A 17,059-nucleotide genomic window follows, 5' to 3' on the forward strand; every position below is an offset into this window, starting at 1 on the left:
ATAGTACAAGGAAAAGTAAGAGAGTGGACTTTTCCCAATAATGATTCCCTGTATAAAATACCATGCCATCGGCAATCTGTAGCATCAGGATATCTCATCCCCGACTTGCATTGTAGAAAAACGGGGCGTCATTTCCCCGGAAGCTTAGCTGCCGCCTCGAGTGCTTCTCCAGTTCTCCTTGCGTGGAGAGGCAAGGAGCAGAGTGCGGCCATGGAGGCCGTGATCCCTGACCGCACGCGGATCGCGCCGGAGATCGAGAAGCACGTGGCGGCGGAAGGCGACAGGGAGTCGGACCCCGCGCTGGCCTTGGAGCGGGAGCTTGAGCCGGTGGGGCGGTGGCAGGACGAGCTGACGGTGCGGGGCATGGTGGCGGCGCTGCTCATCGGGTTCATCTACACAGTGATCGTGATGAAGATCGCGCTGACCACTGGGCTGGTGCCCACCCTCAACGTCTCGGCCGCGCTGCTCTCCTTCCTGGCGCTCCGCGGTTGGACGCGCTTGCTGGATCGCTTCGGCATCGTGTCCCGCCCCTTCACGCGGCAGGAGAACACCATCGTCCAGACCTGCGGCGTGGCCTGCTACACCATCGCGTTCGCCGGTGAGTGCCATATGCAGATATACTTCCATGCGTTGGTGCTAGTTACCGTAGTTGTTTTGCAGTTACTTGATTGGTTGTGTGGCTGGTGCATTGCAGGTGGCTTCGGGTCAACCTTGTTGGGTCTAAACAAGAATACCTACGAGCTGGCCGGCGACTCGCCGGGCAACGGGCCGGGGAGCTACAAGGAGCCAGGGATTGGCTGGATGACGGCATTCCTCTTTTCTTGCAGCTTCGGGGGACTCCTCACCTTGATCCCCCTTAGACAGGTGCCACTCACTTCTTGCTCATTTTTGGGGATTGAAATACTCAAGGGAATCAAACAACCAATGACTAGCCATGCTGTTCTATAAAATTGGGCATGGTTCATCTGTCTTTGTGACTAAACGTTAAACATGATGTTTTCAGGTACTGGTCGTGGACTATAAATTAGTTTACCCAAGTGGGACGGCAACAGCTGTTCTTATAAACGGGTTTCATACCACTCAAGGAGACAAGAACTCAAAGTATGTATATTGTGACCTCGTTGCATTTCCTTTCATCAATCTTTAAATTAAGCAATGTCCAGTGATGTTCTACTTCACATATCTGAATGAATTGATCTTACCATCCGTGATAGGAAGCAAATCCGTGGGTTCCTCAAATACTTTGGGGGAAGCTTTTTATGGAGTTTCTTCCAGTGGTTCTACACCGGTGGCGATGTTTGTGGATTTGTCCAGTTCCCGACTTTTGGTCTGAAGGCCTGGAAGCAGACGTAATCCTTTTGACACTTCTGTTTCTCATTGCGGATCACTATAATCTGTGGTGTGAAACAGACTTTCTTAACTCTCGTTTTGTGTTCTCAGATTCTTCTTTGACTTTAGCATGACATACGTGGGAGCCGGGATGATTTGCCCACATATTGTAAATATCTCCACCCTCTTGGGTGCAATTCTTTCTTATGGAATATTGTGGCCACTCATCAGTAAGAACAAGGGTGATTGGTACCCTGCAAATGTCAAAGAAAGCAGCATGAAAAGTTTGTATGGTTACAAGGTATGTACTGTAGCATGACCTTGTTCTTCTTAGTGTCATTTGAAAATTAACAGCCACAATAGTTACAATTTTCATGTCAGTGATAATAAATTTTCTTCACCATCCAGGCCTTCATCTGCATCGCTCTGATCATGGGGGATGGACTCTACCACTTCACAAAAATCATTACCATCACTTTCAAGGGCATGTATCGACAGTTTATCCGTAAACGTGTTGACAAAAAAGGTGAGGACAGAAGGACAACATAAATCTAGTACATTTAAGGAGTATATAAGTTTTTCTAATATTGAATGAATGAATTACAGTGAAAGATGTGGACAATACGGTCTCACTTGAGGATCTGCAGCGCGACGAGATCTTCAGGAAGGGCCATATCCCCGCTTGGATGGCGTACACGGGGTATGCTTTGTTAAGCGTCATTGCAGTGGTTACCACGCCAATAATGTTCCGACAGGTGAAATGGTACTATGTGGTTATAGCCTATATCGTCGCCCCCATGCTTGGATTCGCCAATTCGTACGGGACGGGGCTTACCGATATCAACATGGGTTATAACTATGGCAAGATAGGACTCTTCGTCTTTGCCGGTTGGGCTGGCAGGGACAATGGTGTCGTTGCAGGTCTAGTTGTTGGTACATGTGTGAAGCAGCTAGTGCTGATATCTGCAGATCTGATGCAAGACTTCAAAACCAGTTATCTCACTCAGACATCACCAAGATCCATGATGGTGGCACAGGCCGTTGGGACAGCCATGGGCTGCATTGTCTCTCCCCTTACGTTCATGCTCTTCTACAAGGCATTTGATATTGGCAACCCAGATGGTACCTGGAAGGCACCGTATGCACTGATATACCGTAATATGGCAATACTTGGTGTGGAGGGCTTCTCAGTGTTGCCGAAGTATTGTCTGGCACTCTCTGCTGGATTTTTCGCATTTGCTGCACTGCTCAGCATAGCAAGAGATGTCATGCCACAGAGGTATAGGCAATATGTGCCCCTACCAATGGCAATGGCAGTTCCATTCCTTGTTGGAGGAAGCTTTGCTATTGATATGTGCGTTGGGAGTTTAGTGGTTTTCATCTGGAACAAGATAAACAAAAAGGAGGCTGGATTCATGGTCCCTGCAGTCGCATCAGGTTTAATATGCGGGGATGGCATATGGACATTTCCTTCTTCCATACTTGCCCTTGCCAAGATTAAACCACCAATTTGCATGAACTTTACACCTGCGCCATAATAGAGAATCATGTCATTCATGAACGTGGGGTGAAATATGAACAACATGTTATTTTATTCCAGATGCTTTGGTACGTGAGATGTCTAGAGGTGACATGATGGTGTGAGTTGTTTTGCTGTGTTGTACATTCTAATGTCCAATTGGTGTTTGTCGTGTGACTGTAACTTAATCATACTTGTATATTGGATTGATGTCAATACATATGCACTCTATACTTGTACACTTCTCAGATAACAGGAACATATTTATTGCAGAGTTATCATCCAGAGTTTAACAAAGTGAAAGGAGTGCATGTCACACTTATGCATGACAAATTCTATTACTGCACCGCCATCCACACTAGTTCAACATATCCCAAGCGACCGTCTTGAAACAATTGGGATTCCGCTCCTCCAATGGGTGCAAATAACACAATGTATATGGGTAGTTTTGAGAGCAAAAAAGGGAAACTCTTATCTTGTCAGAGCATCTCTAACAGAGCCGTATTTATCGGAACTGAATAAACTGAGTTCAGTCTCCAATCGTATTGAGAGCGCATTTAGGCACGGTGCAGAACAGAAACCGCAAACGCAAACCGAACTCGCGAAAATCAAACGTCGCGGAAATCGATTTTCGTGATTGCAGGATTTCATCCGATCAAGCTTAATTCGTTCATAAGTTACAATAATAGTGGCAAAATACATCCGCATTGGACCTACATTACGTACTACAGACCTAATTAGACTAGAAATTTAGGTACCCGGAGACTATACTGTCACCGGGGCGTCGGCGGAGGGTTTATGGTCGCCGGCGGTTGCTAGGCGATGACAAGCGCCGCCACCTCGATGGGCACCGCGCCGGAGGTGCTCCCGCAGAGCAGAGGCGGTCCGTCTGCGTCGTCGTCATCTTCGCCGCTCGGGGGGCAACGGCGCGCTCCACGCGCCGACAGCGGGGGGCGCCTCCGCTTCCCCAGCCGCAGCCGCAGCCGCCTCCGCGCGCGCTTCAAGGCGGCGCGCCATTAGCTCCGGCCACTTGCGGCCGGCCCGCTTCCATGCGGCGTCGGAGCGCGACCGCCTGGCGCGCTCCAGCTCCGCCCGTACGCTCGGCGGACAGCGACTTGACCTTCCGGCGCCGGATCGGCCACCGCCCCTACCCACGCGTCTTGCACGCGTCATTTCGGACGGCGGGGTGGTGGCCGTAGCGGCGGAGCGGCGTCCGAGGGCTCGGGATTGCTCGTCGGAGCGGCGGCAGGCTGCGGCGGCGGGAGAGGAGCGGCGGGAGGGGAGTAGGGTTTCCGAACCGAACTCCCCTCCGCGAACCCTTTTAATAGGGGTCGTTCGGGGAGTTTCTCGGGCCCCTGAACTTCCAATTCGAGCCGGCCCATGTTTACGGGCTCTGATCTGCGTGCGTTTCAGCCCAAACCCGTAAATCCGCCGGAAAAATTCGGTTCCGGCGGGATTTACGGGCTCTGTTAGAGATGCTCTTAAAGGCGTGTGCTCCAGTACAACATCCCCCTACCGAAACTGAGTTTGGGCTCAAAAGCCCGGCAAACCCATATCCAAGCTCGTACGTGAACTCTTATACCGTATGCATAGGTTGTTGGGACCTTCCTCCACGATCGATCTTCTCCACGATCACCAACAAACTCGACGAGCCGCCGCCGCACTCCGTCGCACGATCTCCTCTTCACCGCCGAACTCCGTCGCCACAGAGCTCCTCCGTCGCTTCTCCACGATCTCCTCGTCACCAGCATCTCCAGGGAGCTCAACGAGCCGCCGCCGCCGCACTCCGTCACCATAGACCTCCTCCACCAGCAGCATATCTTCCCGAAGATCTCGGCACTCTAGCATCTTCACGATCTTCAGGGCCTGCTCGACGAGCCGCCGCTGCTGCGCTCCGTCGCCTCGAGCCGTCTCTCCGGCGTAGGCGATCGTCCGCTGGACACGACGTGGAGGTTCGTTTCAATCTCTCCAGCCGAACATGTCCCGTGGGGTATCTTGCTTGTCCGGCGCACGGCAGACTGGCCAACTTACGAGCGCCAGACAGTCCGGCCCGTGGCGGACATGCCGGCTCCTCGCTGCCAGACTGTCCGCTGTCCGTATGCGTTTAATTAAGTGTACTAAATATGAAATAGTGATTTTCATTGTCTCGTATTGTTTAGAATTTTGCATTAGTTTTTTATTACGTGCGGTGTTTGTGTAGTTTTTAGAGAAATGGGGAACTATAGCTCAACTTGGAGTGATGGCGATGACGGATATACGGGCGATAATGATTCTAGTTTGGAGAATAGTTCCAAATCCAGGATCTATGAAAATGTACCTCCTGTTGGGCAGAACGTTCCATCATCGGCATCCTCGGAAAACATGAGTGAAGTATGTTGATTATTTTTTAATGGCTACCAATAAATGGAAGCAATGAAATAATATGTTACATTCTTTGTTTTTTGCTGTGTAGGTGCTACACAGTGGTCACGAGGAGGATGAGTATTCAGACATGGAGGTTGAGTTTGATGAATATAGCGTGGAGGTAGGACTGCATCACGAGGAATCAAGCTCTGAAAATAGGAGCAAAGTAAGTATATAGTTTTACTATGGCAAACCGTTAATGTTACCATTGAAACGACAACTTTTATGACTTATTTTCCCTATAGGTGTAGGTGATATCTGGTGCTGACAATGGGCGTGAACATCACGGTCAAGCAGACCTAGGAATTGTGAGTAATGAATATAAGATGCACTCAGTGGAAGAGCACTGTAAAATACTAGACATGACATTTGATTCCAAACCGGCTGCTTTTGTCTGGTACAACACCTATGCGAGAGAGCATAGCTTCAGCATCCGAAAGGACATTTTGAAGAGGGCAAAGCGAGGGAAACGTGGTAAGGGAGAAATACAATTAAGCCGGTATGTCTGTTCTAGGGCAGGAAAACGTCAGAAAAATCTCTTAATGTAGGAAGGCCGCATTCGTAGGTTGAGACCCGAGACTCGTTGCAACTGCAATGCCAATCTCACTGTGAAGCGTGACCTATCGAGAGGAGTATGGGTTGTCAAAAGTTTTTATGGCAATCACAGTCATAAACCAGCTAGACCGCACGAAGTACCATTTCAACGATCACACAAAAAGATTAAGCCGTACCAGAGAGCTAAGATACTATCTTTGGGAGCAAGTGGGATGAGAAAGTACATGATTATGAAACACTTTCCCAGAAAACATGGCTACGATGGTGTAGGCTTCGTAAGGCGAGATATGTACAACTTATGTTGCAGGGAGAAGAGGAAGCTTATTGCGAAGAGTGATGCTGCCACAACACTTGGTATTATGGCTGCGAGGAAGAAGAGTGATCCTGAATTCTTTTTTGATTACGAAGTAGATGATGAAGGACGACTAAAAAGCATGTTCTGGTGTGATTCTCAGTCACAGTAGGATTTTGGCGACGTGGTGGTGTTTGATAGCACGTACAACATGAACCGGTATGATATGCCATTTATTCCTTTTGTAGGCCTGAACAATCATCGTAAGACAACGGTGTTTGCATGCGCTCTCGTGTCAGACAAGACGGAAGATCCATATGCTTGGCTGCTTCGGACATTCTTGACAATGTGTCAGAAGAAGCTCAAAGGTGTTATCACTGATGGGGATGCCGCGATGATATTAGCTATTCAGAATTTCCTTCCAGACGTGTGGCACCGTCTATGTACTTGGCACATAGAGAAAAACATGAAGAGACACCTTGGTCAGAAGTTGCTAAAGGAATTTCGGCCATTCTTATACAACGCCACTTCAGAAACCATTTTTGACGAAAGATGGAGAGCGTTTCGTCGCAAGTGGGAGACAGATAAAACCGAAGAATGCTGATACGTCTCCGACGTATCGATAATTTCTTATGTTCCATGCCACATTATTGATGATATCTACATGTTTTATACACATTATATGTCGTATTTATGCATTTTCCGGCACTAACCTATTAACGAGATGCCGAAGAGCCGATTGTCATGTTTTCTGCTGTTTTTGGTTTCAGAAATCCTACAAAGGAAATATTCTCGGAATTGGACGAAATCAACGCCCAGGGTCCTATTTTTGCACGAAGCTTCCAGAAGACCGAGTGGGAAAGGAAGTGGGGCCACGAGGCGCTGACACAGCAGGGCGGCGCGGCCTGGCCCATGGCCGCGCGGCCCTGGCGTGTGCGGCCCTCGTGTGGCCCCCCGCGTTGCCCTTCCGCCTACTTAAAGCCTTCGTCGCGAAACCCCCAGTACCGAGAGCCACGATACGGAAAACCTTATCGAGACGCCGCCGCCGCCAATCCCATCTCGGGGGATTCTCGGAGATCACCTCCGGCACCCTCGCCGGAGAGGGGAATCATCTCCCGGAGGACTCTTCACCGCCATGGTCGCCTCCGGAGTGATGAGTGAGTAGTTCACCCCTGGACTATGGGTCCATAGTAGTAGCTAGATGGTCGTCTTCTCCTCATGTGCTTCATTGTCGGATCTTGTGAGCTGCCTAACATGATCAAGATCATCTATCTGTAATTTTATATCTTGTGTTTGTCGGGATCCGATGGATAGAGAGAATACTATGTTATGTTGATTATCAATCTATTACCTATGTGTTGTTTATGATCTTGCATGCTCTCCGTTATTAGTAGAGGCTCTGGCCAAGTTTTTGCTCTTAACTCCAAGAGGGAGTATTTATGCTCGATAGTGGGTTCATGCCTCCATTAAATCCGGGACAGAGTGACGAAAGTTCTAAGGTTGTGGATGTGTCTGTTGCCACTAGGGATAAAACATTGATGCTATGTCCGAGGATGTAGTTATTGATTACATTACGCACCATACTTAATGCAATTGTCTGTTGTTTTGCAACTTAATACTGGAAGGGGTTCGGATGATAACCAGAAGGTGGACTTTTTAGGCATAGATGCATGCTGGATAGCGGTCTATGTACTTTGTCGTAATGCCCAATTAAATCTCACAATATTCATCATATCATGTATGGGCATTGTCATGCTCTCTTTATTTGTCAATTGCCCGACCGTAATTTGTTCACCCAACATGCTATTTATCTTATGGGAGAGACACCTCTAGTGAACTCGTGGACCCCGGTCCATTCTTTTACATCGAATACAATCTACTGCAATACTTGTTCTACTGTTTTCTGCAAACAATCATCATCCACACTATACATCTAATCCTTTGTTACAGCAAGCCGGTGAGATTGACAACCTCACTCTTTCGTTGGGGCAAAGTACTTTGGTTGTGTTGTGCAGGTTCCACGTTGGCGCCGGAATCTCTGGTGTTGCGCCGCACTACATCCCGCCGCCATCAACCTTCGACGTGCTTCTTGGCTCCTCCTGGTTCAATAAACCTTGGTTTCTTTCTGAGGGAAAACTTGCCGCTGTACGCATCACACCTTCCTCTTGGGGTTCCCAACGGACGCGTGTTGTACGCGTATCAAGCTCTTTTTCTGGCGCCGTTGCCGGGGAGATCAAGACACGCTGCAAGGGAGTCTCCACAATCCAATCTCTTTACTTTGTTTTTGTCTTGCTTTATTTTATTTACTTACTTGTTTGCTGCATTATATCAAAACACAAAAAAAATTAGTTGCTAGCTTTACTTTATTTACTATCTTGCACTCTATATCAAAAACACAAAAAAAATTAGTTACTTGCATTTACTTTATCTAGTTTGCTTTATTTACTACTGCTAAAATGGCCACTCCTGAAAATACTAAGTTGTGTGACTTCACAACCAAAAATAATAATGATTTCTTATGCACACCTATTGCTCCACCTGCTACTACAGCAGAATTCTTTGAAATTAAACCTGCTTTACTGAATCTTGTTATGCGAGAGCAATTTTCTGGTGTTAGTTATGATGATGCTGCTGCCCATCTCAATAATTTTGTTGAATTGTGTGAAATGCAAAAGTATAAAGATGTAGATGGTGACATTATAAAATTAAAATTGTTTCCTTTCTCATTAAGAGGAAGAGCTAAAGATTGGTTGCTATCTCTGCCTAAGAATAGTATTGATTCATGGACTAAATGCAAGGATGCTTTTATTGGTAGATATTATCCCCCTGCTAAAATTATATCTTTGAGAAGTAACATAATGAATTTCAAGCAATTAGATAATGAACATGTTGCTCAAGCTTGGGAAAGAATGAAATCTTTGGTTAAAAATTGCCAACCCATGGACTGACTACTTGGATGATCATCCAAACCTTTTATGCAGGACTGAACTTTTCTTCGCGGAACCTATTGGATTCAGCTGCTGGAGGTACCTTTATGTCCATCACTCTTGGTGAAGCAACAAAGCTCCTTGATAATATGATGATTAATTACTCTGAATGGCACACGGAAAGAGCTCCACAAGGTAAGAAGGTAAATTCTGTCGAAGAAACCTCTTCCTTGAGTGATAAGATTGATGCTATTATGTCTACGCTTGTGAATGATAGGACTAATGTTGATCCTAATAATGTTCCGTTAGCTTCATTGGTTGCTCAAGAAGAACATGTTGATGTAAACTTCATTAAAAATAATAATTTCAACAACAATGCTTATCGGAACAATTCTAGTAATAACTATAGGCCATATCCTTATAATAATGGTAACGGTTATGGTAATTCTTATGGGAATTCTTACAACAATAATAGGAACACACCCCCTGGACTTGAAGCTATGCTTAAAGAATTTATTAGTACACAAACTGCTTTTAACAAATCTGTTGAGGAAAAGCTCAATAAAATTGATATTCTCGCTTCTAAGGTTGATAGTCTTGCATCTGATGTTGATCTTTTGAAATCGAAAGTTATTCCTAATAAGGATATTGAAAATACAATTGTTACTACAGCAAATGCCATCCAAGTTAGAATTAATGAGAATATAAGATTGATGGCCGAATTGCATGCTAGGTGGGAAAGAGAAGAAAATGAAAAACTAGCTAAAGAGAATAATGTAGCTAAAGTTTGGACTATTACCACCACTAGTAATGGTAATGATTCACATGTTGCTGCACCTCCTACTATCAATGATAAAATAATTGGTGTTGAAAATGTTTCCACTCCTAGTGCAAAGCCCGCAAAATTTCCTGAAACTGCTAAAACTGCCTGTGATAAGACTGCTGAAATTTTTTCCAACATTGGGGATGATGATCCCATTGCTTTAGATTATAATGGTTTGGATTTTGATGATTGCCACATCTTTGAAGTTATAAAGTTCTTACAAAAACTTTCTAAGAGTCCCAATGCTAGTGCTATAAACTTGGCTTTCACAAAACATATTACAAATGCTCTCATAAAAGCTAGAGAAGAGAAACTAAAACTTGAAACTTCTATTCCTAGAAAGCTAGAGGATGGTTGGGAGCCCATCATTAAGATGAAGGTCAATAACTTTGATTGTAATGCTTTATGTGATCTTGGTGCAAGTATTTCCGTTATGCCTAAGAAAATTTATAATATGCTTGACTTGCCACCATTGAAAAATTGTTATTTGGATGTTAATCTTGTTGATAATGCTATAAAGAAACCTTTGGGGAGAGTTGATAATGTTCGCATTACCGTTAACAATAACCTTGTCCCCGTTGATTTTGTTGTCTTGGATATTGAATGCAATGCATCTTGTCCCATTATATTGGGAAGACCTTTTCTTCGAACTGTTGGTGCTACCATTGATATGAAGGAAGGTAATATTAAATATCAATTTCCTCTCAAGAAAGGTATGGAACACTTCCCTAGAAATATAATGAAGTTACCTTTTGATTCTATTATTAGAACAAGTTATGATGTTAATACTTTGTCTCTTGATAACACTTGATATACACTTTCTGCGCCTAGCTGAAAGGCGTTAAAGAAAAGCGCTTATGGGAGACAACCCATGTTTTTACTACAGTATTTTTGTTTTATATTTGAGTCTTGGAAGTTGTTTACTACTGTAGCAACCTCTCCTTATCTTAGTTTTGTGCATTGTTGTGCCAAGTAAAGTCTTTGATAGTAAGGTTCATACTAGATTTGGATTACTGCGCAGTAACATGCATTTCTTTGCTGTCACGAATTTCGACCTGCCTCTCTGTAGGTAGCTCAGAAAAATATGCCAATTTACGTGCGTGATCCTCCGATATTTACGCAACTTTCATTCAATTTGAGCATTTTCATTTGAGCAAGTCTGGTGCCTCAATAAAATCCATCTTTACGGACTGTTCTGTTTTGACAGATTCTGCCTTTTAGATTGCATTGCCTCTTTTGCTATGATGGATGAATTTCTTTGTTCCATTAATGTCCAGTTGCTTTATGCAATGTCCAGAAGTGTTAAGAATGATTGTGTCACCTCTGAATATGTTAATTTTTATTGTACACTAACCCTCTAATGAGTTGTTTCGAGTTTGGTGTGGAGGAAGTTTTCAAGGATCAAGAGAGGAGGATGATACAATATGATCAAGGAGAGTGAAAGCTCTAAGCTTGGGGATGCCCCGGTGGTTCACCCCTGCATATTTAAGAAGACTCAAGCGTCTAAGCTTGGGGATGCTCCCCTTCTTCATCGACAACATTATCAGGTTCCTCCCCTGAAACTATATTTTTATTCCATCACATCTTATGTACTTTGCTTGGAGCGTCGGTTTGTTTTTGTTTTTGTTTTTGTTTGAATAAAATGGATCCTAGCATTCATTGTGTGGGAGAGAGACACGCTCCGCTGTTGCATATGGACAAATATGTCCTTAGGCTTTACTCATAGTATTCATGGCGAAGGTTGAATCTTCTTCGTTAAATTATTATATGGTTGGAATCGGGAAATGCTACATGTAGTAATTCTAAAATGTCTTGAATAATTTGATACTTGGCAATTGTTGTGCTCATGTTTAAGCTCTTGCATCATATACTTTGCACCCATTAATGAAGAAACACCTAGATCTTGCTAAATTTGGTTTGCATATTTGGTCTCTCTAAAGTCTAGATAATTTCTAGTATTGAGTTTGAACAACAAGGAAGACGGTGTAGAGTCTTATAATGTTTACAATATGTCTTTCATGTGAGTTTTGCTGCACCGGTTCATCCTTGTGTTTGTTTCAAATAACCTTGCTAGCCTAAACCTTGTATCGAGAGGGAATACTTCTCATGCATCCAAAATCCATGAGCCAACCACTATGCCATTTGTGTCCACCATACCTACCTACTACATGGTATTTCTCCGCCATTCCAAAGTAAATTGCTTGAGTGCTACCTTTAAAATTTCCATTCTTTACCTTTACAATATATAGCTCATGGGACAAATAGCTTAAAAACTATTGTGGTATTGAATATGTACTTATGCACTTTATCTCTTATTAAGTTGCTTGTTGTGCGATAACCATGTTTTCTGGGGACGCCATCAACTACTCTTTGTTGAATATCATGTGCGTTGCTATGCATGTCCGTCTTGTCTGAAGTAAGGGAGATCTACCACTTTAATGGTTAGAGCATGCATACTGTTAGAGAAGAACATTGGGCCGCTAACTAAAACCATGAATCATGGTGGAAGTTTCACTTTTGGACATATATCCTCAATCTCATATGAGAACACTAATTGTTGCTACATGCTTATGCATTAAAGAGGAGTCCATTATCTGTTGTCCATGTTGTCCCGGTATGGATGTCTAAGTTGAGAATAATCAAAAGCGAGAAATCCAAAATGCGAGCTTTCTCCTTAGACCTTTGTACAGAGCGGCATGGAGGTACCCCTTTGTGACACTTGGTTAAAACATGTGTATTGCGATGATCCCGGTAGTCCAAGCTAATTAGGACAAGGTGCGGGCACTATTAGTATACTATGCATGAGGCTTGCAACTTGTAAGCTATAATTTACATGATACATATGCTTTATTACTACCGTTGACAAAATTGTTTCATGTTTTCAAAATAAAAGCTCTAGCACAAATATAGCAATCGATGCTTTCCTCTTTGAAGGACCTTTCTTTTACTTTTATGTTGAGTCAGTTCACCTATCTCTCTCCACCTCAAGAAGCAAACACTTGTGTGAATTGTGCATTGATTCCTACATACTTGCATATGGCACTTGTTATATTACTCTATGTTGACAATTATCCATGAGATATACATGTTATAAGTTGAAAGCAACCGCTGAAACTTAATCTTCCTTTGTGTTGCTTCAATACCTTTACTTTGATTTATTGCTTTATGAGTTAATTCTTATGCAAGACTTATTGATGCTTGTCTTTAAGTACTATTCATGAAAAGTCTTTGCTTTATGATTCATTTATTTACTCATGTCATTACCATTGTTTTGATCGCTGCATTCATTACATATGTTTACAATAGTATGATCAAGGTTATGATGGCATGTCACTCCAGAAATTATCTTTGTTATCGTTTACCTGCTCGGGACGAGCAGAACTAAGCTTGGGGATGCCGATACGTCTCCGACGTATCGATAATTTCTTATGTTCCATGCCACATTATTGATGATATCTACATGTTTTATACACATTATATGTCGTATTTATGCATTTTCCGGCACTAACCTATTAACGAGATGCCGAAGAGCCGCTTGTTGTTTTCTCGTTGTTTTTGGTTTCGTAAATCCTACAAAGGAAATATTCTCGGAATTGGACGAAATCAACGCCCAGGGTCCTATTTTTGCACGAAGCTTCCAGAAGACCGAGGGGGAAAGGAAGTGGGGCCACGAGGCGCCGACACAACAGGGCGGTGCGGCCTGGCCCTTGGCCGCGCGGCCCTGGCGTGTGGGGCCCTCGTGTGGCCCCCCGCGTTGCCCTTCCGCCTACTTAAAGCCTTCGTCGCGAAACCCCCAGTACCGAGAGCCACGATACGGAAAACCTTACTGAGACACCGCCGCCGCCAATCCCATCTCGGGGGATTCTGGAGATCATCTCCGGCACCCTGCCGGAGAGGGGAATCATCTCCCGGAGGACTCTTCACCGCCATGGTCGCCTCCGGAGTGATGAGTGAGTAGTTCACCCCTGGACTATGGGTCCATAGCAGTAGCTAGATGGTCGTCTTCTCCTCATGTGCTTCATTGTCGGATCTTGTGAGCTGCCTAACATGATCAAGATCATCTATCTCGTAATTCTATATGTTGTGTTTGTCGGGATCCGATGGATAGAGAATACTATGTTATGTTGATTATCAATCTATTACCTATGTGTTGTTTATGATCTTGCATGCTCGCATTATTAGTAGAGGCTCGGCCAAGTTTTTGCTCTTAACTCCAAGAGGGAGTATTTATGCTCGATAGTGGGTTCATGCCTCCATTAAATCTGGGACGAGTGACGTAAAGTTCTAAGGTTGTGGATGTGCTGTTGCCACTAGGGATAAAACATTGATGCTATGTCCGAGGATGTAGTTATTGATTACATTACGCACCATACTTAATGCAATTGTCTCGTTGTTTTGCAACTTAATACCGGAAGGGGTTCGGATGATAACCTGAAGGTGGACTTTTTAGGCATAGATGCATGCTGGATAGCGGTCTATGTACTTTGTCGTAATGCCCAATTAAATCTCACAATATTCATCATATCATGTATGTGCATTGTCATGCTCTCTTTATTTGTCAATTGCCCGACCGTAATTTGTTCACCCAACATGCTATTTATCTTATGGGAGAGACACCTCTAGTGAACTCGTGGACCCCGGTCCATTCTTTTACATCGAATACAATCTACCGCAATACTTGTTCTACTCGTTTTCTGCAAACAATCATCATCCACACTATACATCTAATCCTTTGTTACAGCAAGCCGGTGAGATTGACAACCTCATTGTTTCGTTGGGGCAAAGTACTTTGGTTGTGTTGTGCGAGTTCCACGTTGGCGCCGGAATCTCTGGTGTTGCGCCGCACTACATCCCGCCGCCATCAACCTTCGACGTGCTTCTTGGCTCCTCCTGGTTCGATAAACCTTGGTTTCTTTCTGAGGGAAAACTTGCCGCTGTACGCATGACACCTTCCTCTTGGGGTTCCCAACGGACGCGTGTTGTACGCGTATCAAATGGCTCAAAAGGATGTACAATAAGAAGAGAATTTGGGTTGCCGCGTATCTGACCGGTGGTATTTCCTTGGTATGAAAGCCAATTAAAGAAGTGAGAGGTTGAACTCATGCTTTCACCTTCACCTGGATTATGGTATGACCCTAGTTGACTTGATTATGCATTACGAGAATACCATTGTTCGCATCCGTGAGAGTGATACGTCTCCAACGTATCTATAATTTCTGATGTTCCATGCTTGTTTTATGACAATACCAACATGTTTTGTTCACATTTTATGTCATATTTATGCGTTTTCCGGAACTAACCTATTGACGAGATGCCGAAGGGCCGGCTCTCGTTTTCTGCTGTTTTTGGTTTCGGAAATCCTAGTAACGAAATATTCTCGGAATTGGACGAAATCAACGCCCAGGTTCCTATTTTGCCCGGAAGCATCCAGAACACCCGAGAGTCGCCAGAGGGGGGCCACACAGGCCCCAGATGATAGGCCGGCGCGGCCCAGGCCCTGGCCGCGCCACCCTATGGTGTCGCCGCCTCTTCGACCCTCTGACGCCGCCTCTTCGCCTATAAGAAGCCCCTCGACCTAAAACCTCGATACGAAAAAGCCACGGTACGAGAAACCTTCCAGAGCCGCCGCCATCGCGAAGCCAAGATCCGGGGGACAGGAGTCTCCGTTCCGGCACGCCGCCGGGACGGGGAAGTGCCCCCGAAGGCTCCTCCATCGACACCACCGCCATCTCCATCAACGCTCGCTGTCTCCCATGAGGAGGGAGTAGTTCTCCATCGAGGCTCGGGGCTGTACCGGTAGCTATGTGGTTCATCTCTCTCCTATGTACTTCAATACAATAATCTCATGAGCTGCCTTACATGATTGAGATTCATATGATGATGCTTGTAATCTAGATGTCATTATGCTAGTCAAGTGAGTTTTACTTATGTGATCTCCGGAGACTCCTTGTCCCACGTGTGTAAAGGTGACAAGTGTGTGCACCGTGTGGGTCTCTTAGGCTATATTTCACAGAATACTTATTCACTCGTTATAAATGGCATAGTGAAGTGCTTATTTATATCTCTTTATGATTGCAATGTGTTTTGTATCACAATTTATCTATGTGCTACTCTAGTGATGTTATTAAAGTAGTTTTATTCCTCCTACACGGTGTAATGGTGACAAGTGTGTGCATCCGTGTTAGTACTTGGTGTATGCTATGATTATGATCTCTTGTAGATTATGAAGTTAACTATTGCTATGATGGTATTAATGTGATCTATTCCTCCTACATAGTGTGAAGGTGACAAGTGTGCATACTATGTTAGTACTTGGTTTAGTCTTATTGATCTTTCATGCACTCTAAGGTTATTTAAATATGAACATTGAATTGTGGAGCTTGTTAACTCCGGCATTGAGAATTCGTGTAATCCTACGCAATGTGTTCATCATCCAACAAGAGTGTAGAGTATGCATCTATCTATTCTGTTATGTGATCAAAGTTGAGAGTGTCCACTTGTAAAAGTCTGATCCCTAGGCCTTGTTCCTAAATACTGCTATCGCTGCTTGTTTACTGTTTTACTGCGTTACTACTGCTACCATATTACCACCATCAACTACACGCCAGCAAGCAATTTTCTGGCGCCGTTACTACTTCTCATATTCATTCATACCACCTGTATTTCACTATCTCTTCGCCGAACTAGTACACCTATTAGGTGTGTTGGGGACACAAGAGACTTCTTGCTTTGTGGTTGCAGGGTTGCATGAGAGGGATATCTTTGACCTCTTCCTCCCTGAGTTCGATAAACCTTGGGTGATCCACTTAAGGGAAAGTTGCTCGCTGTTCTACAAACCTCTGCTCTTGGAGGCCCAACACCGTCTACAAGAATAGAAGCTCCCGTAGACATCAAGCACTTTTCCGGCGCCGTTGCCGGGGAGGAAAGGTAAAAAGGCACTCATACTCCGGTTCCGTGTAACAGTACTTTTCTCGGCGCCATTGTGTTTGTGCTCGAAGCTATTTCCTTTAGATCCTGCAATTGCATCTTTTTGTTTCTTGTTTACACTAGTTTGGCATAATGGACAACAATGAGCTTCTTATTCTATTTCCTGATTTAAAACATGGATTGTTTGATGCGAAAATTAAAAAACCTATGAAATCTTATTTGCATGCTCGGTAGTAATATTAGTATGAACGCTTTGAACACCATTGTTGATAATGATATAGAAA

General features: G+C 44.3%; 1 protein-coding gene across 2 annotated transcripts; it reads left to right on the plus strand.

The window, feature by feature from the left end:
• The first annotated feature begins 210 nt into the window (after nt 1-210).
• On the plus strand, nt 211-2,950 carry LOC124687511 (iron-phytosiderophore transporter YSL15-like). 2 transcript variants are annotated; one of them, XM_047221286.1, is made up of 7 exons: nt 211-598; nt 695-864; nt 1,004-1,101; nt 1,215-1,349; nt 1,441-1,630; nt 1,738-1,855; nt 1,936-2,950. In XM_047221286.1, exons 1-7 carry the CDS (start codon nt 211-213, stop codon nt 2,865-2,867), a joined length of 2,031 nt encoding a protein of 676 aa, XP_047077242.1. In that variant the 3' UTR covers nt 2,868-2,950. The 2 variants fall into 2 exon arrangements, with proteins under 2 accessions (XP_047077242.1, XP_047077243.1); XM_047221287.1 differs by having other exon boundaries at nt 1,942-2,950.
• The last annotated feature ends 14,109 nt before the right edge of the window (nt 2,951-17,059 follow it).

The sequence above is a fragment of the Lolium rigidum genome, chromosome 2, assembly GCF_022539505.1.
Source record: "Lolium rigidum isolate FL_2022 chromosome 2, APGP_CSIRO_Lrig_0.1, whole genome shotgun sequence".
Classification (NCBI taxonomy): domain Eukaryota; kingdom Viridiplantae; phylum Streptophyta; class Magnoliopsida; order Poales; family Poaceae; genus Lolium; species Lolium rigidum.

Excerpts from the sequence above, each read along its gene's own strand:
- LOC124687511 (XM_047221286.1), top strand. The coding sequence starts at position 211 with ATGGAGGCCGTGATCCCTGACCGCACGCGGATCGCGCCGGAGATCGAG. Across the intron at positions 1,350-1,440 it reads CTGAAGGCCTGGAAGCAGAC|ATTCTTCTTTGACTTTAGCA; the intron begins GTAATCCTTTTG and ends TTGTGTTCTCAG. Across the intron at positions 1,856-1,935 it reads TAAACGTGTTGACAAAAAAG|TGAAAGATGTGGACAATACG; the intron begins GTGAGGACAGAA and ends AATGAATTACAG.